This window comes from Hylobates moloch, unplaced genomic scaffold, assembly GCF_009828535.3.
Source record: "Hylobates moloch isolate HMO894 unplaced genomic scaffold, HMol_V3 SCAFFOLD_3, whole genome shotgun sequence".
NCBI classification, from domain to species: domain Eukaryota; kingdom Metazoa; phylum Chordata; class Mammalia; order Primates; family Hylobatidae; genus Hylobates; species Hylobates moloch.
In genome coordinates this window covers 173,538,783-173,561,480 of record NW_026652278.1, presented here as the reverse complement: position 1 = coordinate 173,561,480, position 22,698 = coordinate 173,538,783, and the positions used below count along the sequence as shown (strand labels likewise).

Below are 22,698 nucleotides of genomic sequence, written 5' to 3'. Positions count from 1 at the left end.
GTCAAGACTTCAGATGGGAAGCAGGTGGAAGAATACCCCATTTACAAAAGAATCTCAATATTAGTTGCATGTTACGACCACCCAGTGAGCTTTTAAAAAATCCTGACGCCCGGATTCCCCTCCAGACCAATTACATCAAAATTCCTAGGGGTGAAGCCAAGGCACCTACTTGTGGAAGGGCAAACCATTTTCATGAGCACCCAGTTTACAAATGCACTGCAGGATTACACAATGCAGGTAGCACTGGATGCTTTCCTGGGCCACAAACTGCCTGCGCCTTTATAAGAGGTTCTGAAAGGACAGACCTTTCATTTCTACTGTAATGTTTGCTTTGACTCCACTTTATCTTCAAAACAAGGGAACACTCAGTCTTTTCTCTAGTTGAATGGCAATTGTGAGTTTCACTAATGGATGCACCTTCATTCTGAGCTCTGGTTTGCCTTCCTTGATTGTGGCATCCCTCACCACCTACACCAACTGTGGGAAACCTATCCAGGTGCCCTTTAATATCCTGAACCAAGGTGGCATTCACATTTTTGGCTCTTGTGCTATTAGCAGAGTCAGTCACTGCTCCTACCAGAAAACCATGGAAAATTCAAAATATCACACAAGTATAGCCACCACATCTTCACTTCAACATCCTGCATCCAGAAAAGAAGAAAAAGGAAAAGCTACAAAACCTAGTGGGATATACAACTTACTTTTTGAAAAGGTCTCAGTGGTTCTGACATACAGCCAAGGTTAAAACCACTAATTTAGTATATTTGAAGGATGCATTTCTAGTACTACTGTGAAAGCAGTTCACGCTAATTCAGAAAATAACCAAACTATTCCAGAACTACGAATATCACCTTCAAGGTTTTTTGTGTTTGTTTTTAGTGCATTCCGCCCTAACAGAGTTGAATGACTTTATTTCCTTTAGAAAATATGCATCTCTCAAATATGTAAAAAAAAAAGTGGATAGGTATATCAACTACTTAGTCTAAATAAAACACATTACCTGCCTTAGGCAGCCTATCCCAAAATTGTACTGAGAGCAATTTGAAGATAGTAACGTAAAACACCAATAAAGTCAGATAGCAGAGTACTATAATTGAACCAGAAAAACAACAGAATAGCTCAGTCTGTGAATTAAGAAAACAGCTCCAGGCCGGGCACGGTGGCTCACACCTGTAATTCTGGCACTTTGGGAGACCGAGGCGAGTGGATCACTTGAGGCCAGGAGTTCAAGACCAGCCTGGCCAACACGGCAAAAATTAGTCAGGCGTGGTGGCGTGTGCCTATAATCCCAGCTACTTGGGAGGCTGATGTGGGAGGATCGCTTAAACCCGGAGGCAGAGGTTGCAGTGAGCTGAGATCGCTTATAAAAGGATCCAACCTAATTAAACCTGAGAATGTATCTCTTTTGCCTCTAATAGACTAGTCACGTGACAAGCTCAATTATCTAATCCAAATAACTCCAAGTGCCCTTCCCACTGACTCTGCAAACTCTGCTGGAAACGCAAAGCCTAGTAGTAAGACGGAAGACAGAGGAATATACAACATACAGAACGGGAATAGTGCACGAAAGGAATGCACCTTCCTGGTGCCTGTGTCCCATCACTCCTTGGCGGCGGTGGGTACGCCGTGGCAGGAGGCCATACTAGGAAGAGGTTAGGAACTGCAACATTTTATTTTACTCTCACTTGTCAACAGTCACTGACGATGTCACTGAAGATGCTCAATGGTCACTCAAAAGGCATCCTTTAAATGGAGGACAATCCAACTAGCCCATGGACTGGTGAAAGGATAAATAAAATGTATTATATTCATACCATGAAATATTATTCAGCCAAGAAAAGGAATGGAGCACTGATACATTATACAATGAGAATGAACCTTGAAAACATAATGAGTGAAAGCAACCAGACACAAAAGGCCACATACTACATGATTCCATTTATATGAAATGTCCAGACTAGGTGAATCCATAGACAGAAAGCAGACTGGTGGTTGCCAAGGGCTGGAGGGAGGGAAGGAATGGGGAGTGACTGCTAGTGGGCACAGGGTTTCTTTTTAGGGTGATGAAAATATTCTGAAATTACATAGTAGTGACAGTCACAGAGTTTTTGAATACACTAAAACCACTGAATTGTACACTTAAAGGTGGTGACTTCTACAGTTCGTGAATTATATCTCATTTTTTAAAAGGCATTCTTCAGTTTAGCACTTCTACTGCCTCTTAAGTCCCTCAGTGCTCAAGACCAAAGGGCCTGCTTCCCAGGGCACCCAGGTGCTACTCCTTTAATCTTGCCCTATTTATGACGTCAAGAGGAAGTGATCTTTGAGAAAGATTAAGGGCTCACACTATTTTTGTTTCATCACATAGTAGAAGGGAAAGGAAAAACATAAAATCAGAACTTCGGTGTAATCTTTGGTCAATCAAGTTAAGGCAATCCGTGATGTGCCTACTGCAATAAGAGTAAGCTGTTCAATCATCCTGGGGCAGTGTACACCATAGTTTTATTGTTTTTTTGTAGAGATGGGGTTTCGCCATGTTCCCCGGGCTGGTCTTGAACTGCAATCTGCCCTCCTCAGCCTCCCAAAGTGCTGGGAGTTTTTTTTTTTTTTTTTTTTGAGCTACTTCTTTATCTACCAGATGATGAACTGTATGTAGTATTTAAATAGTTCTGAATCTTTGGCTGGTACATTTTGAAGAAGATAAACCATTAATTCTTATCAACATTCATTCATCTTACAATACAGGAACTGTGTTAAGATATAAAATAACAGATGGTGCTAGAGGACCAGTAATAGATCATTCAAAATAACTAGTTCTGATTTTTAAAAAATCACTAGCTCGCCTGTAGTCCCAGCTACTTGGAAGGCTGAAGGAGGAGGACTGTTACCAGTGTGGGTAACACCACAGGACCTTGTCTCTTAAAAAAAAAAAAAAAATCTTATGCCTTTCTGTTTCCTCCATTAACTATTAAATACGTCCCTATGTGCAGTGCTGGAATCTTCAGTTTGGCACACAAAATAGAACACTCATCCACAAGTCCGTAAGAACAAGAAATACTGATTCTCTTAATCTGCCACTATCGACTCTGGATTGTTATCTTAAACTCGCTTGGGGTTACCAAATAGTCCACATCTGCCTTTACTGTGGAAAGACTATTTGGTAACAGAAAAATGCTCAGGAATTCCAAGAAGCCACAAATTATCAACATGAGTTATCTGTTCATAAACAATGTCTTAGGAAGAATTTATCATGTTGTGGGGCATAGTCATCATGTTACCTTGTCACACCACGCACAGCAAATCCAGGAACAGCAGGCATGAAAGCACCAGGTTGATGAGTATTCGAGTATAGGTTTGAATAGCATCCCTACAACTAGAGTTTGGGGTGTGTGTGTGTGTGTGAGTACAGTTTTAGGGAGAGGAGAGGCAACAAGGGTGTTGTACCACTGAGCTCTTTCACTTTTATAGAATGATGCTTTAAAAGGAATCAAAGGACACTATGATAAGGATGACTTGAGTGGATGTGACCTGTAAGCCTCACATAACAAACCTGGAATACTGGCTCTTGGGTTCTAGCTTAAGCGTCACACTTACGAAAAAGAAATGTCTAGACTCAGACATAAAGAAAAACAAATCTATAAAGAATATCATGTAGCCTATTCAAAATTATGCACGGCAAGAGAAACATAAAATCTCCAGATATTATATCAATTATATCCAAAATTAAATTACTTGTAAACAAATCCATTTACACTGAACCCGTCATTATATATTTGAGTATATACTTGTAAATTGAACCCATCATTATGTATTTGTGACACCTAGATTACCATATGACACCATGTATAAGAACACAGTGCCATCTACGTCTGTGCTTCCTTAGATGGTGTTTTATTCGAATCAGAAAATTAAATAGCATGAGTCATCTTAATGTTAACCCTAGTTCAAAAGCGAATGTCACAAGTTTAAAAACCTCAACTAATTCAAACACCCGATTTCAACCAATATTTTACTTTTCCATCAGGGATTTACCAAAATTATTAATAAAAAGCAAAATGAACATATAAAAGTTTTCTTTCTTTCCCATGTATTATCATTTGGGAACATTAAAAAGAAGGGTAGAGAAACAGAAGCCTAGAAAATTCACAAACTAGATATTACTATATAATCATACTAAATGTGTATATACTATTAAAAATACACAAAAATGGGCTGGGCGCGGTGGCTCACACCTGTAATCCCAGCACTTTGGGAGGCCGAGGCGGGCAGATCATGAGGTCAGGAGATCGAGACCATCCTGGCTAACACGGTGAAACCCCGTCTCTACTAAAAATACAAAAAATTCGCTGGGCGAGGAGGCGGGCGCCTGTAGTCCCAGCTACGCGGGAGGCTGAGGCAGGAGAATGGCGTGAACTCCAGGGGGGGCGGAGCCTGCAGTGAGCCGAGATCGCGCCACTGCACTCCAGCCTGGGTGAAAGAGCGAGACTCCGTCTCAAAAAAAAAAAAAAAAAATACACAAAAATACACACTCACCCCCTAAAATATCTCAGGTATAACAAGGGACATTGTGCTGCCCTATAAAAGATACTCCTATGGTATTTTCAAATGTGTTTTCTCAAAATAATTAATCTAGAACCTCTTATTTCCAAACCCGAGCCTCTGTACTGTCCAAGACAAACAAAAACCAACACAATGTTCTACTCTGTAATTTAAAAACACATCATCTCCTTCTGATGTCCTTCCAATGCTTTTCTAAGGTAGTCATCTGAGCAGCTAAGCAGGTACTCCCGACATCTGAAGAGCTTTCAATCTATTATAGCCTCATTACAGCTGACTCTTGAAAAACATAGGTTTGAACTGCATGAGTCCACTTATACAGGATTTTGTTCTGCCTCTGCCACCCGAGACAGCAAGACAAACCCCTCCTTATTCTCTTCCTCCTCAGCGTACTTCCATGTGAAGAGATGAGGATGAAGACCTTTATGGTGATCTACTTCCACTTACTGCATAGTAAATATATTTTCTCTTTCTGATTTTCATAATATTTTCTTTTCTCTAGCTTACTTTATTGTAAGAATACAGTATATAATACATATACCATACAAGATATGTGCTAATCAACTGTTTATGTTATTGGTACGGCTTTGGTCAACAGTAAGGTATTTAGTAGTTAAGTATTTGGAGAGTCTTTTTTTTTTTTTAGACAGAGTCTCACTCTGTCACCCAGACTGGAGTGCAGTGGTGTGATCTGAGCTCACTGCAACCTCTGCCTCCCAGGTTCAAGTGATTCTCATACCTCAGCCTCCTGAGTAGCTGGGACTACAGGCATGCGCCACCACACCCAGCTGATTTTTGTATTTTTAGTACAGACGGGGTTTCACCATGTTGGCCAGGCTGGTCTTGAACTCCTGACCTCCAGTGATCTGCCCACCTTGGCCTCTCAAAGTGCTGGGATTACAGGTATGAGCCACTGTGCTCGGCCCAAGTCAAATGTTATATGTGATTTTTGACTGGGGGTGGGGGCAGTGGGGAGTGTGGGTGCCCCCAACTCCCAAATTGTTCAAGAGTCAACTGTATTTGAAAAACCTAATACTTTGAAAAAATTCATTCTAATTACACTGTTAAGGAGATGCTGGATAAATTTAGCTGTCACTAAATAGAAAGATTTATAGACTTGTTTTATTTCTGCTTCCCTGACAACTACTTTTTTTTTTTAAACCTAACTAGGCAGGGGATGATAATCAGTAGCTGTTTCTGTGCTGTACTTGAAGACCAAATACCTTAGTTGCTTCAAGAACTCCACATCAGAGTTGCTGTTAATGAGCTTGATGAAGTCCTCGTAAGAGGGGGCATAGGTGTAGGCTCTCTTGTGATGCTCATTCATCTGCTCTCTGTACTCCAGCTGGGCAAGCAGCATCCGGTTAATGTAATCTGGATTACTCAGTAACTCCACTACTGGCTTCAAGACTACAGGAAGAAGAAGAAATCGCCACTGAGAAAAGTATTCTTCTTTAAGGGAACTGTTTATATATCACATAATTGAAACTACATTTGGAAAACATTTTTCAAGTAGCCAAACAGGGGAATATCTATATAATACAACAAACAATTCAAAAATGTACACACACGCACACATACGGCTGCCTATCCCTCCAAATATGTTATCATCTATGGCTATAATCAAGTTCTCATTTTAATAAATAAGTGAAATGTAAAGGAATAATGAAGGGAAGTCATTTGGAACTCAAATTGCTAACAAAACTATCAAAATTAAGGCCGGGTGTGGTGGCTCACGCCTGTAATCCCAGCGCTTTGGGAGGCTGAGACAGGTGGATCACTTGAGGTCAGGAGTTCGAGACCAGCCTGGCTAACACAGTGAAACCCCAATCACTACTAAAAATACAAAAATTAGCCATGCATGGTGGCACATGTCTATAATCTTAGCTACTCAGGAGGCTGAGACAGGAGAATCGCTTGAACCCGGGAGTCGGAGGTTGCAGTGAGCCGAGATCGCGCCACTGCACTCCAGCCTTGGCGACAGAGTGAGACTCCATCTCAAAAAACAAAGAACCAAAAAATAACAACAAGCAAAAAAATTAGGTACACTGATTTTTTTCTTTTATTCATTTTATAAGGCTCAATACGTTTTGACAAGCTTAGTCTGCCAAAGGATGAAAGTCAACATTCTCCCCAACTGGTTAAAACAGACCTCAGAGAGGAAGTTAAAAAGTCAATGACACTATTACAAAGCCATCCTTGTAACTTTAGATTAGAAATTTCCTCTTTTCTCTGTGGTTGGTTATAATAGCTGATGGGCACAGCTGGCTTATCCTGAGATAATAAATGAGATAATCACTGCATCTCAAATGCAATGCGATTTGTCTGAGACTGAGATAGGGAAAGTTTCTCTTATCCTGACTAAGCATTTCCCGGGATATAGTTAACTTTTTTCTAGTAATCACATTATATTTTGGTACAGTTCCTTTTTATTTATTCCAATTTCACAAAATTATGTACAGTCATGCGCCACATAATGACATTTTGGTCAACAACAGACTGAATATATGACAGTGGCCCCCATAAGATTATAATGAAGCTGACAATTTTCTACCATTTAATGACGTCAAGCTAGTGTAAACAAACCTACTGCACTGCCAATAGTATAAAAATACAGCACATACAATTATGTACAGCACATAATACTTGATAATGATGATAAATGACTGTTATTACAAAAGAGTCAAAAAGTTTAAAAAATTAAAAGTTCATAAAGTAAAAAAAATTATAGTAAGCTAAGGTTAATTTACTGAAGAAAATAAAAATTTAAATAAATTTAGTGTAGCCTAAGCGTACACTGTTTATGAAGTCTGCAGTGGTGCACACAGGCCTTCAGAGTCACTCCCCACTCACTCAGACTCACTCAGAGCAACGTCCAGTCCTGCAAGCTCCATTCATGGTAAGTGTCCCATATAGGTGTACTATCGTTTATCTTTTATACGATATTTTTACTGTACCTTTTCTATATTTAGATACATAAATACCATTGTGTTACAATTGCCGACAGTATTCAGTAGAGTAATGTGGTGTACAGGTTTATAGTCTAGGAGCAATAGGCTACACCATATTGCCTACACATGTAGTGGGCTATCCCATGTAGATGTGCAAGTACACTCTATGATATTTGCACAATGACATTGTCTAGTGACACATTTCTTCGCACACATCCCTGTTGTTAAGCAATGCATTACTGTATGGGCATTATCAATAAATCATACAGCAAAGATATTTTAAGTAAATATGCTAATCAGAATTTGACTGTGGTCAGGCGTGGTTGCTCACACCTGTAATCTCAGCAATTTGGGAGGCCTAAGTGGGAGGATCACTTGAACCCAGGAGTTCAAGACTTGCCTGCACAACATAGTAAGACCCCCATCTCTATTAAAAAAAAAAAAAAGGAATTTGAATACACACATACACATATGTAATATATAAACATACATACTATGGATATGATACAGATACACACAAACACACACACACACACTTTTATTAATGTATATATTATTGGCCTAGATAACTCAAAAGCTATCCCAAATGAATGCTTCCCTGTGGAGAGCATAAAAACCAGTTTTCTGTGTCAAAACATACAACATAATGAACTGTGCATTTGGTGATATGTCATATTAAAAATTTAAGTTTATCCTGTATGGCCAAATACTTTTAGAGACATATAAACAAGATTTTGAAAATACTTCAAATCCCATATGTTCAACAGTAAATAAGGTCTGCATGTAGCACATTAGTTTGCACACTTATTGAATTAGTAAAATCAACTGTATAAGTCTACCTTTTGTTGTGAGAATTTCTGCAAGCATTATACGTAAGCTGAGAGACTGCACATCCTTTGAGGGGAGGAGACAAAACACCAGAACCCGAGAACACGTCTGTAGAAATCTTACTTCATCATCTGAGTTCCTCAAGCATGCGTGCAACACAAAAGGTCTTGGCTGTTCCTCATGTCTACAGAGAGTGAAAAAGAAGGAAAGAACTTTCTAGAAACAATTCAACTATGTACTATTAGGTAAAAAATATTTCAAATGAGAAACACATTGGTTATAGTAACTGCCATCTCCTAAATAATCAAATTTCCTCAACCATCAACTCATCGGGAAAACTTTTGCTAGAATAAATGCAAACACATGGCCTCTTTTGGATTTCAAATGAAATCATAACAATGAACTTCAGTAGCATCAAAGGGTCTATATAACTCCAAAATCATAGGAACGATCTAAAAAGGTACGACTATTTATTTAAGTAATTTTTAAGTCTTCTAGATGTTTTCTTAAATATGACCTGCAGCTTCATTTTTCAAAAAAACCTAAAAAACCATAAACCAGGGTTGCCAGCCTGCTTTCTGACTGGGAGATAATAGGATAAAAAGTCTACAGGTATTTCTAGTGAGCTAGAGGGTCTATAAACTCGACGTTATCTAATTTGATGGCAAATTGCCTTCTGTGAGGCTCCAAAGTATTTTTCAACCAGTCTTGACAACCTTGGTTGTGCATTTCCCTGTCAGTACTGACTCCATCCCAGGAACATTAATTTGGAGGATCTGAGTGAAGAAGACTGGAAAACAGAACTTTCTATACTTCCCTTTCCATAGTATCTTCATAGTGATTCAAGAAAGCCTGGGATGCTGCTTTTTCTAATATATTCTAGATAAGGAGGCAAAATATAAGAGATTTTTACAGTAACTAGTAGCTAACACTGAGAAAAAACATGAAACAGAGGGAGAGAAACATGCTAGGTACCACACAGGAAATGAAACTAGTGCATATTAGTACCTTTATGACCCATGCCTCTCAGGTGTTAACTGAAATTTATTTTTGCACTGGAGACTGAAGACTAGTTTCTAGAGTGTATAACGCTAGAAAAGAAAGGTTTCCTCCGTCTTGTACAACCTGAAGGAATTCTATCCTAATGTGTAAAGCCAACAACATGAAAAGAAATTTTTAGAATAAGCCTTTATGCATATACTGATATGTTGACTTTTTAAAAATGGCATCTTCAATTATGTTAAACTCCAGCTTTGCTACCAGCTAGGTTGATATTTCAATATAGTAAGATTAAAATGCTACTCCTTTATCATGTCAAGCACTTTTAAAGGTAATTCTTTTTATAAATATATATTTAGTTAATAAGCACTGGAGGAAGTTGGGAAAAAAACCACTTTTCCAAGAGAAGCTTATTTAAATAATATCAAAATCTCTCTCAAATGGTACACAGTCCCTTCTCCGTAACAGTAGAAGGCAGATAATAAAGGAGCCTGGTACGCAGACTGCCACAAGTTCCTCTCCCTCCTACAGCTAAGTGAAGGAAAATACTTCTGACTGAGCCAAAGGCCAGAGGGCTGGCCAAAGCAGCTTGATCTATGGAAAAAGGAAAGGCAGATCTCTCCCTGGAATCATTCCACTAACTCTGAGCAGGATATTCCTATGAGGTGCTCTAGAAAGTGGACATCACGTATTGCTTTAAAGCCAAGAAAGCATCATGGGGGTGGCGCTGCTTCTGTGGCAGGAGACATCTACTAGCCTTCTGGTGGGTTGAGCATCAGTCTTTGCAGCATCCTTACTGTGTTCTGTGTGGATCAATCATTTGTTTGCTGTAATTCCTACTACTTACCTCTGGGTTCTCATTCCTTGAGTGAGCAAAAGGACATTAATCTTTTATTTAAAAAGTTTCAAATGTACAATGACTTAATCCTCCCACCTATACCAAAAAGTAGACATCATCACGTGTATTCTATAGATGAGAAAATTAAGATCTGAATGATTATGTGAACTGTCAACATCACAGAGGTAATAAAAGGTAGAAATAACTCTCTCAAGTCCTGTTCTGTTTCGATCTCAAGTCCCAACTCTTTACATTACACAATCAGAAATTACAAAGATGAAAAAGAACATTTCAGAGATAAAGAAGGAAAACACATGAATAAAAACATTCTTTTTTTCCCTCAAACTGCATGCCAGTACTTGACCAGCAAAGAAGAAAACTATGAAATTAAAGATGCTATTGAAATAATAGTATAAAAGCAATCATTTTTAGATTTTCCCAAAACATGCTGGAGCAAGACAGATGGGACAAAGGAAGAGGAAGCAGAGGCAAGAATTAAATGTGATATAGATTGGCTTAAAGCGCAATAGAATGATAGCCTAGAAATAAACACAGGCTGACCGGAAAGCTGCCTCCACAAACAATTACCCAACAGTCAACTAAAGGACGTGTTGTTTTATTAAGGCAATTTATTATTATTTGTCTGATAGTGGCCAATTCAGTTGGGTGCTACCCAGGCTACCAAAGTCATTCTGCAGCCAATAGAGATATGCACACTACTGGAGATTTCTAGGACAAGAGCCCTGTTCACCTGGGGCAGGCAGATACACATATTTGCCATTAAACCTGGACTCACTGTCTGCTGGTCTCATTGTATGGTTTGTATACGATGCTACACAGACAATATTAGTTCTCCAGGACACAATCATCTATACAAAAAATGCCAGTGACCTACTGGTACTTTTTCAAATATCCATAATCCAGGAGAAATATGGCAGAATTTTTTCTTTATTTTGTTCTTTATTTTTTATCATCAACTACAGCTTCTAGGCATAGCCCAGATGCCAGTAAAATAAATCTACCCTTGACATAAGAAAATTAGAAGCCCAAAGAGAAGGAGCTTCTAATATTAAATCACTTTCTGTTTCTATTATTCTGATGCTTTATCCATATCTTTATATTATCCACAAAAGAAGTAATCTCAAAAGCTAGTAAATGTCTAGATGAAAAATATATTCTCATGTTGAAATTAGATAATCATAAAACCACTGAATTTTTCTAACCACTTGCTCTTCTTCCAAATCTAAACCCATCGGTTTTCTAACTAGAATAAACATTGATTTAAAATACTGTCCTCAAGCGGGGCACAGTGGCTCACTGTAATCCCAGCACCTTGGCAGGCTGAGGCAGGTGGATCACTTGAGGTCAAGAGTTCGAGACCAGCCTGGCCAACATGGTGAAACCCCATCTCTACTAAAAATACAAAATGTAGCTGGGTGTGGTGGCACATGCCTATAATCCCAGCTACTCAGGGGGCTAAGGCACAAGAATTCTTGAACCAGAGAAGTGGAGGTTGCAGTGAGCCGAGATCGCACCACTGCATTCCAGCCTGGGCAAAGAGTGAGGCTGTCTGTAAAAATAAAAATAAAAATAAAAAATTATATATATATGTGTGTGTATATATATACGTGTGTGTGTGTGTATATATATATATATAGAGAGAGAGAGAGAGACAGAGAGACAGACAGACAGACAGACAGACAGGCAGAATACTGTCCTCTACTGGACCATCATTTAAATACTTTCAAATGAGCTTTCCCTGAATTCAAACAAGTCTTTCATAGTATTTATCAGGTGGAACTATGGAACACTTGAAATAACGGATAGCACAGCAACTTAGCAGGTGCTTGCAGAGGTTGGTGAACACTTTGAAAGGAGAGGCTGAAGCTTTTGAGACTCTAGGAGGTAACTCAAGAGTCCTATTTCTCTCACTTTCCTTATTAATTCACACCCCTCCCCGCTTACTGGAAGTTACTTTCTCTATAAGCAGCAGTTTTCAAAGGGTGGTCCACAGACTCCTGGGTGTCCCCAAGATCCTTGCAGGAGATCTGGGATGTTAAAACTATAGTAATATAAACAGGTCATTTGTCTTTTTCATTCTCATTCTTCCAAGCATAGTAGTTTCCTCAAGCTACATGATGTGAAATGGCATCGTCACTCCCGTGGCTAAGGAAAAGTGTCCTGTGTACTCTTGCACTTTTTAAAATTCTTAGTTTTTAAATATCAAATATGGTAAATACCAATAGATACGATGAGTAGTGAACTGGCAAATGTTGGCTCTCCTGAGGAAATAAATGCTCTGATTTGGATCATCTGCCCATTCCATGGTGTAAATACTCTCACCATGGCCCATTTCAAGCTACTAATCTGGTATAACTGAACTAAAAGTTGGGAAGACTATGCACAGTTCACTCCTGCATGCCAGTACAAGCCAGCTCCAGCTCACCACTAGATAGAACCCATAGAAATGAGCTCTTTGAAATTCTCAGAAACTTTTAAGAATGTAGAGAAATTCTGGGAACAAAAAGTCTGAGAACCACTGCTTTACAGTAATGGTTTTCAAACCATGGTTTGTGACTTTTAAGTAAGAAAATAAAATTGAGTTGGTCTTAAACATTATTTCTTAAAAAACGTTAAAAAAAGTGTCAACGTTATTAGAGGTAACAAAAGTACTGTTTTATGAAACGGGGTCATAATATCAAGTGAATTTCTCACAGTGGGTCATAGTTTTAAAAAAAAGTTCACAAAACACTGGGGCAGCAAGCTGGAAAACAGTGGTCATGTCACAGCTCTGTGGATTTTGGCCTCATAAACCTGAGGGAGGGAAGAAGAGTCACACGGAGGGGCAATACAGCTGGGAATGGAGACCTGCTGCACAGCCACATTCAGCAGCAAGGTCCCCTACAAGAAGAGCATTGCAGGGCAGAAGGGTGACGTCATCTACATACTTTATCTCTTCCCTGAAAGTGAGAATAGGCCACATTAACTGTTCCCATTCCTGTTGCAACTGTGTCCATATCCACACAGGCAGAAGGCTACTCATTTCAGTTGGACAGCTTTTTATGTACAACTGTTATGTACATAACAATATAAAGGGCTAACAAGCCTAAATCTTAGCTACTTTCATAATGAAATTTCTCTCGTCAAAGCCCACAAGCTCCAACGTGTACAACTGTTATGTATGCAACAACAGAAAGGGCTAACAAGCCTAAATATTAGCTACTTTCATAAAGAAATTTCTCTAGTTAAAGCCCAGAAGCTCCAATATTAAGTACCTTTGAAAATCAGTTTTCAGGATATTGTGATGCAACAGAGCTCAACACAGGACTCACAAAAAGAAACATGAACCATATTTAAATTTGTCTAAATACTGTAAACTCATTCACACTGTTCATATTAGAAAACACTACATTTAAATTTTTTATTTCTAGTACTTATAATACTATAAGATCATCACGGTGCTGGCTTAGTGAAATTCATTTTACTGTTTATTTATAGAATTAATTGTATTTATAAAGTGGGTTTCCAACAGAAAGTTAAAAAAAAACTACCAGAACACAATTATTCCCCCTTAATAAATCTATATTTTCAAGCAAATGCCAGCAATAGGCAGAATATTCTAGAGTTTTATCTTGACTTTGACCCCTTACTCAATTAAAAAAAATTAACGCAAAAAAAGGGGATAAGTTGCTTATAACAGTTACCTGGCATTAGCAGCTTTCAGGTCACAGAAATGAGTGAGTAAAGTCCTCACAACATCATTGCAGACAACTTTAACCACATCCACGTGACTCAGTCTGTGGTGCAGCTGTCTGGCAATTTCCCAAAAGTCTTCCAAGAGCAGATGGTAAAGTTGTCCCTCATCTCTGCTGAGGTTTCCATACCAGGACAGAATGTAATCTCTATAACTGTAGTCGAACACTACCAGGAATAAACAAAGCAATGAGTAAAACAAATGAAAGAAGCAAACACCAAGACTGCATTTCTACTGGAAACTGGCCACCTACTATTTAATATTCACTGTGTAAAATTAAAGAGAGGAGAAAACAGAACTCCTGAGAATTCCCAAGTCTTTTAAGACGGAAGATTCTCATCTAACTAGAATGTTTAGGTATGGTGACCATGTCCTAAATTTTCCTACAGAGTCCTATTTTAAAATACTCTATCTCGGTGCCAAACTACCTAAATTTTTAAAAAAATCAGAGCATCTTATGTAGTGGCAATACACTTATGAAGTGTACCTGATATCAATCTATTGCCTCTTTGCTCTGAATTCAGCCTTTTTGCCCTGCTTTATGATACTGGAGCTGGGCCCTGCAAACACTGTCAGTTCTTTGCACACTGGCATAATGTTAAGTCTGTAGTAGCACATGCTGGAGGGCAACTGGAGGAGGAAGGGGCTGCTCTCCCCAGTTCCTGTGTGTTGTTCTCTGACTGTTCCTGCCATATTTAGCAGCAGGCATGGCACCCGATGGTGTTCACCCCAACAGCAAGTTCCAATGCCATCCACCGGGCAGCTTCCCACAGAATTCTGCTGGCATCCTATGGGTGGCTCTCCCTCGCCGGTGGTATCTGCTCAAGCTTCTTCACCATCAAGTGGGCCAAGGTTGTGCCTTCTCCAAGGCCTGGATCTCAATCCAGCAGTAAAGAAGGAAACTTCTTCCAAATTTATTCTGTCCTAAGGTGCTCTGCCTCAGTCCTAGCAGGAATGGCTGCTCCCAATATCTGCTCTTCCTTATTCTTTAGTGTTCTCTTTACTCCTTAGTACTTAATACCATGTTGTACATTAATAATTCTTTATATTTAACTTTCTCTGTTCAATTACAGTGTGGTTTCTGTCTCCTAACAAGACCTCAACTAACCTAGGAAGAATCCCATAAATCAGTCTTGGATATCGCACTAGGCTCAGCCTCTGTGGCTAATCGCCTTCTCTGGAAGATTTCTAGTGCCTATGTTCTTAATTCTGCGCCTTGGAATTACGAAAGCCTAGCCATAGACCAGTGCTATCTAATATGAATATGAGAGCCACATATGTAAGTTTTAAGTTTTCTAGAAGACACATTAAAAAAGTAAAAAGATACCACAACAAAAAGCTCATAAAAAATAAGATAATAAAAATAAAAAAGTAAAAACAGGTAAAATTCACTTTAATAATATATTCATTTAACAAAATATATACAAAATATTATTTCAACATGCAATCAATATTTAAAACTCATATTTTGAAAATAAAGACTTTGCTTTTTTCATACTGAGCTCTGTAATCTGGTATATGTTTTATTCTTTCAGCAATCTCAATTTGGACCAGACACATTTGGGGTGCTCGACAGCCACATTGTCTAGTGGTTACTGTGTTGGACAGCACAGTTTCTAAAGCCTATTTAGAAAGAAGGTGAAGCCAGTGTGATGTTTGCAAGAAGCCAGGTCTTTTTGAAAAATAAAATATTAGTGGGCTTGGTGGTGACTCCCCACAGGGCTCCAAGGGAGAAAAACATTTAGCTACACAATCCTGCTCCACCTCGAGGGTACCAAGGTTATTTTTTATCACTTCTTATTTCTCAGAGTTTTTTTTTTTTCATTTTTCAAACACTATTTGATTTGGCTTAATTGCAGATGTCATTTCAGGTAAATAATTTATCCTGCTGCTTTTCTTTGCTTGTCTGCACACTACTTTATCCCCAGGAATCCTACGTGAACCAGATCTACTTCACAATTCCCTACGAACAACTAACCTGTAAGTGTCAAATAATTTTTTAGCCTAGAATTTGGGGTTCATGTTATTCATCTTGGCCACTACACACCAATTTAGAAGCTTCAGAATAATAAATTGGCTGGGCACAGTGGCTCATTCCTGTAATCCCAGAACTTTGGAAGGCCAAGGTGGGAGGAACACTTGAGCCCAGGAGCTTGAGACCAGCCTGGGCAGCATGGCAAAACCCCATCTCTACAAAAAATACAAAAATTAGTCGGGTATGGTGGTAGACGCCTATATTCCCAGCTACTTGGGGCTGAGGCAGGAGGATCATTTGAGCCTGGGAGGTGGAGGCTGCAGTGAGTCAAGACAGCGCCACTGCATTCCAACCCGGGTGAGCAAGCAAAATCCTACTCAAAAAAAAAAAAAGAAAAGAAATTTAGGTGAGCTTTCTGTGGGGAGGGATTGGAGGGTGGAGAGAGGGACAGTCATTTTTCTTAGAAAACTGAATGGCAATGGAATCACATATTTGCAAGTGCCTACAGGTCAAAGGAAGCATAATTTTGGTATTAATATTCTATGATGGCTTTTTTCATGGTTGAAATATCAACCAAGGAAGTACATTCAATGTTTTTTCACATTTCCAGTATTTTTGCAATTCAGCTTTATAACAATTTATAAAACAGCATTTTAAATCTCATAACCCCAAAACATGCAACAGCATTAAGATTTTTGTTCACAATGATACAAAGGTTTAGATAAATTTTCAGAGTGATTCCAGTGGCCTCAGTTGTAGGGATAAGAAAACTGTGCCTTCCAGCTGAGAACAATTGATTGCCAAAGACAGAAAAAAAGATACTACCTCAATCTTTTACTACTCAGCAAATAAAATTTATAGAGGGCTTCTAGTATGTAAGGTAGAATCGATATCCATATCACTAAGCACTGGACACAAAAAGGAAGGTAAAACAAAAGCAAAACCAGAAAACAAGGCATATGAAACTCTCAGTCATTTTCTGCTCATTTTCAGATATTAATTTGAACATATGGCTGTAATGTTTTCTAGGTTTTGCAAAAAGTAGCTACATCTCAACCCTAATCGTACTATTCCATTAAGGAAAAACAGCGGAAATGGTTTCTGACCCAGATGAGACTGCAAAAACAGGAATGGGTTGATCCTATAATCTCATTTATTGGCAACAAACAAATAGACCACGGTTTCTACATAGTGAGTTTCATCCCTTCAGGAAACTGAGGCTCAAAGAAGTGAAGTAACTTGCTCAAAGAGGTGGCAAAGCCACATCTCCTACCTGCCAGTCGCTCTTTCTACTCAGCACACTGTAGTCCTGCATATAGGTAAACAAGATAAGCTGCATGAGTAAAAGACAGGCAAAACCGAAAATAGCATCCTCGTCCACTGGATATCCAGTTTGTTTAAAACACATTTACATGAAAAAATATATGTAAAAGGCTGTACTTTGTAAAACTACTGTACAAGACACAAACAGAACCAACGAGTGAGGCCAGGCGAGGTGGCTCACACTTGTAATCTCAGCAACGACACCTCTCTTCAAGCTAAGTATCAAAAAACTATATATAACTTAAATATAAAAAGTATGGGCTGGGCGTGGTGGCTTACATCTGTAATCCCAGCACTTCGGGCGGCTGAGGCAGGCAGATCACCTGAGGTCAGGAGTTCCAGACCAGCCTGGCCAACGTGGTAAAACCCTGTCTCTAGTAAAAATACAAAAATTAGCCACGCCTGGTGGCAGGCGCCTGTAATCCCAGGTACTCCAGAGGCTGAGGCAGGAGAATCACTTGAACCCAGGAGGCATAGGTTGCAGTGAGCCGAGATTGTGCCACTGCACTCCAGCCCAGGCGACAGAGCAAGACTCTGTTTCCAAAAAAAAAAAAAAAAAGAAGAAGAAGAAAAAAAAGCCGTGATTCTATATATACATTATATAACCATATAAACTAATTTACACAAGTACACATATGAACAAAATACTTTAAAACATACCCTACGGGTCAACTTAAGGAGACAGAGAAATTCGTAACCATAAAATTATTTCATGGCTCTTATTAACAAATAAACATTCAAGATCAAGACGCCAACTAAAGAAAAAAAAAGAAATACACAGAAATAATACAATTAATCACAATGAGAAATGAAAGAACACTTATCCTCACTACCAGGCAACAAAATCTTTCTTTTAAAGGCATGATAACACCCAATACAAATTCAGGTGCTATTATCATTCAAGTATATCTAGTTTTAGAACTGCTCTCAAAGAAATGAGTAGGCAAAAAGGAGGCCACTGGAGATTAGGGAGAATGAAGTAACATGATTGGAACTTTAGTTTTAGTTAGGTTAACCTAAAAATAGGATTTAGGGTAACACAGTAGAGAAAAACTATAGATGAGGATGCAAGTTAAAAGGCTCCCGCGTTAGTCTAGACAACAGGATGTTACGTAATCGCTACCCACAAATTTTCAGAACAAGGAATGAGCTAAGTAAACAGTATAAGAAAGAGAGCTTCAAGAGGGCTTTTTCTACCCTTGCCTTTTCCCCTGAGCAATTCAGAAATACAATTCAGAGATACATGTTCTGCCCAGGAGGTAGAGCCCCATGGGTCATAGAAGTCCACCACCTGGGTCTCTTAGAACAAAGAGACAGTCCTCATTCAACCAGAAACTTGTCTAAGACAACAATGATAAACAACAACAACAACAATTCTATTGTTCATTTAGATGGTCTTTTATGGTTTGTAAAGTTTCAAAATGCAATGGAAAGTTATCTTCTAGAAAGATTTGGGGTTATTAGTTTATGTGATTGATAGAGCTATTTATTTATCCAACAACAAAAAAAGGATACATATTGCATGTCACTGGGAGAAGGGCATGAACTAGAACTCGATGAGCTGAGCTTTCTAAAGGGTGGGAGAAGTCATGCGAGCCTTGCTTCCTCTGTGCCACCATCTAACTCCCAGACAGCCAGACATCTGGAACAGCCATACGGTGGGCCTTGGAAAAAAGACGACCACATAAGGTTTGCCTTATCTAGGACCTGTTCCAAAGCTGTTAAAAGTCCTGTTCTCCATAAAACTTCTGTTATACTTTGACAATGACCTTGCAGTATCTTCCACTGTTATGATTGTTTTCAAGTTATGACCCTGTGTATAACAATTACTTATAGGCATATTTACCACTGAAATTCAGAAAAGCATTAAGAGCCAATCAAAACTAGCTGAAATGTGCTCACTCTGAAATGTATATGTAGGCTGGGCACGGTGGCTCACGCCTGTAATCCCAGCACTTTGGGAGGCCAAGGCGTGTGCATCACCTGAGGTCAGGAGTTCAAGACAAGCCTGGCCAACATGGTCAAACCGAACCTCTACTAAAAATACAAAAATTAGCCAGGCATGGTAGCTCATGCCTGTAATCCCAAGCTACTCAGGAGGCTGAGGCACAAGAATCGCTTGAACCCGGGAAGCAGAGGTTAGTGAGCTGAGATCATGCCACTGCACTCCAGCCTGGGCAACAGAGTGAGACTCGGTCTCAAAAAAAAAAAAAAAAAGAAAAGAAAAGAAAAAAACAAGTCTGAAATGTACATGTAACATTAATTGCAAAAAATGAGGGTAACGGTATTTAATTCTAAGATATTCAGACAGTGGGTTTTTTTTGTGTGTGGCGTCTGGGGTTTTGTTGTTTTTCGGAGTTTTCTGCGTGGCAGACAGGGTCTTTTATAAGACAGTCTGAGGTCAGCATCCCCAAGGTCTTGAAAAAGAATTATATTTTCAATTCAAGAACTTTCGATTTAAGATTGAACACACCACTGAACAAATGGCATGTACTCAATAATTATACAATTAAATTATCTGGTCCACATTAGAGATAGTTTAGGGTAGGCTAGTGAAAATTAGGCAATAGATCTATTGAGATTTAATAGTAAGTCAAAAAGATTTTTATAAGTCTTTTTTTCCCTGTCTTCTGTCAGTTTTCTGGTAAATGTAGCTTTTGGAGAAACTTCTGAAGCTATCTGGTACAGAAGGGTAACTGTTCTGACTTCTCAAAAAGAAGAGTTCACTCATATTAGATCTGAACCCCTAAAATATAGTTTTACATTTTAAACTGGCTAACAAAACAGAGCAGTCATATGCTTTGGTCACTTTCCTCAAGTGTGCCATTTAACTTCCAGCATTTGTAGCTTTAGTATTTCTTATTGTTCCACAGAAAGCTGGAGTATATTATTGTGCTCTGCATTTTTGACTATTACTTCTTTGTTCTTTGTAATTCAGTCTGTAAAGACTTAAATCCTAACTTATATTGAGCTACAACACAAGCACAAATTTAGTGAGAAAAATATCAGCACACAAACATGTAGAACATGTATACATGCAGACACACACACATGCCTTATATGGTAATTAACTCTTTAAATGTTTTTAAATTACACACTCTAAAAGCAATACAATAGATATATAAAGATAAAATGGTACCATAATGTTCTCTAGTTTAAATTAGCTTCCAAGGAGGAGATTTTTAGATAAATATTTCATAAGCATTTAGTATAACTGAATTTAAATTACTACAGCCTTAACAAGTATATTGTTTAATGTTTTGCAAATGTACAGAGACCCTCAATTTGATTAATATTAAATCTATTATAGCTAGTTAATAACATTCTGAATTCCAATTAAATATATTGGTGCCGGGTTTAGAAATGTAAATCAAACCACTCCAGAGATGCAAATTATAACCACTAAACATTTTCTACATGCTGATGAAACCTCTTAGCCTTCTCAATATACATTTCTAGATTCTAATTCTCCATAAAAGTAACTGGTCAAATTTTTCTTGGAAGGTGATTCTAGTTTTGTTTGTTGTTGTTGTTGTTGCTGTTGAAGAACTACTGCCAAATGCGTGAATTTTACTCCCAATAACTAACTTTCGAGCAGCTACTAGCTCTCCTTTTGTTAAGATTATATAATGCTGAACTTCAGCAGCTTTTCCCTGAAAACCACTTTAAAGCAAAGAACAGGTAAAAAAAAATGTGAACATTAAGAATGTGGTTTAAAAAAAAAAAAAAAGCAAAGTGTAATAAACTGAAACACTTACCCAAAGGCTTTGAAAAACATTTTCCTTTCAGAAGAAATCACTGAATAGAAATTAGCTTGAGGATAATGTTTTTGCCAAGTAAGTCTCAACCCTTATTCTGTCTTTTTTTTTCCCCATAAGTACTTCTGAAACAAACTGGTCTAAAATAAAGGTCATGTCCAAGTACAGAGAAATTTCTAAGTCTTCAAAAATTAAAGAGACACTCATGTTCATAGCAGCATCATTTACAATAGCCAAAAGGTAGAAAGCAACCCAAGTGTCCACTGATGAGTGAATGGATAAACAAAATGTGGCACATACACACACACACACACACACACACAATGGAATATCATTCAGCCTGAAAACGGAAGGAAATCCTGTCACGTGCTACAACATGGATGAAACCTGAGGACATTAAGTAAAATAAGCCAAACACAAAAAGACAAATACTATATGATTCCACTTAGGTAAGATACTTAGAGTAGTCAAATTCATAGGGACAAAAAGTAGAACAGTGGTTACCAGGGGCTGGAGGAAGAGAAAGGGGTGGTCACTTAATAAGTAAAGAGTTTCAGTTTTGCAAAATGAAAACAGTTCTAGAGATTGGTTGCACAATAATGTGGATGTACTTAACATTACTGAACTAAGGCCAGGCACGGTGGCTCATGCCTGTAATTCCAGCACTTTGGGAGGCCGAGGCAAGCGGATCACTTCAGGTCAGGAGCTCGAGACCAGCCTGGCCAACATGGTGAAACACCGTCTCTACTAAAAATACAAAAATTAGCTGGGCATGGTGGTGTGCGCCTGTAATCTCAGCTACTTGGGAGGCTGAGGCACAAGAACTGCTTGAACCCAGGAGGCGGAGGTTGCAGTGAGCCAAGATCATGCCACTGCACTCCAGCCTGGGCGACAGAGCAAGACTCTGTCACACACACACACACACACACACACACACACACAACATTATTGAACTACATACTTAAAATGTTTATAACGATAAATTTTATGTTATGTCTATTTTAACACAATTAAAACTTTTTTTAATATTAAGGACAGAGTTCTAATTCCAGGAGTGGTAGAATAGCTTATATCAGACTAACCGTCCTATAGAAAATAATTCGGAAATCTGGAAAAAAATATTAAAAAACTACAGATGTTCCTCAGCTTATGATGGAGTTGCATCCTAATAACAACCCCATCCCACCCCACAAAAGTAAAAAAAAAACCATAAACTGAACTATCATAAATCAGGAACCATCTGTATTTAAAAGCACTGACAGCAACCAAACTAAGCAATTAGAAGGAAATCTATTTGAAAGAAAGGAATGGCACTAGGTAAGATCCATGTTTACATACAGCTTTTCCCTAAAGACAACTGCAGTCTTAGAGGTACAGGCAGTAAACTGGAAGAGAATGTCTTTTGTGTTTTTCTTTTAATACATCAGGAAACAGATTTAAGAGTTGCCAGGGCTGCTGAAAATAAAGGCAAGAAATAAACGCCATGAAATCTGGGTACAGATTCTCAAATTCATTGCCAACTGTGAACTACACATGTACAGGGGTAAGACTACAGGAGACCAGTGGAAAGCAACAGCTGGAAGACTCAAAGAGCTGAGCAGATACTCCAACTACTGTCCACCAGGGAGACAGAGTTTGGAGCTAGAATTCTACTAATGGTGTTGGGCTTTTCATTGCAATTGTGGAAAGGCCATGAATCAGAGGAGTTAAGTCTA

The 22,698-nt window shown here is 38.6% G+C and overlaps 1 protein-coding gene across 7 annotated transcripts in view; it reads right to left on the bottom strand.

Moving 5' to 3' along the window:
* Positions 1-22,698, bottom strand: part of SNX25 (sorting nexin 25) — a 184,683-nt gene that overhangs the window by 93,402 nt on the left and 68,583 nt on the right. For all 7 annotated transcript variants that reach the window (XM_058436946.1, XM_058436948.1, XM_032754549.2 and 4 more), the window contains exons 3-5: positions 13,878-14,094; positions 8,348-8,520; positions 5,781-5,967 (exon numbers count right to left, since the gene is read on the bottom strand). In XM_058436946.1, the coding sequence (XP_058292929.1) occupies positions 5,781-5,967; positions 8,348-8,520; positions 13,878-14,094 (577 nt within the window). The remainder of the gene's footprint in view (positions 1-5,780; positions 5,968-8,347; positions 8,521-13,877; positions 14,095-22,698) is intronic.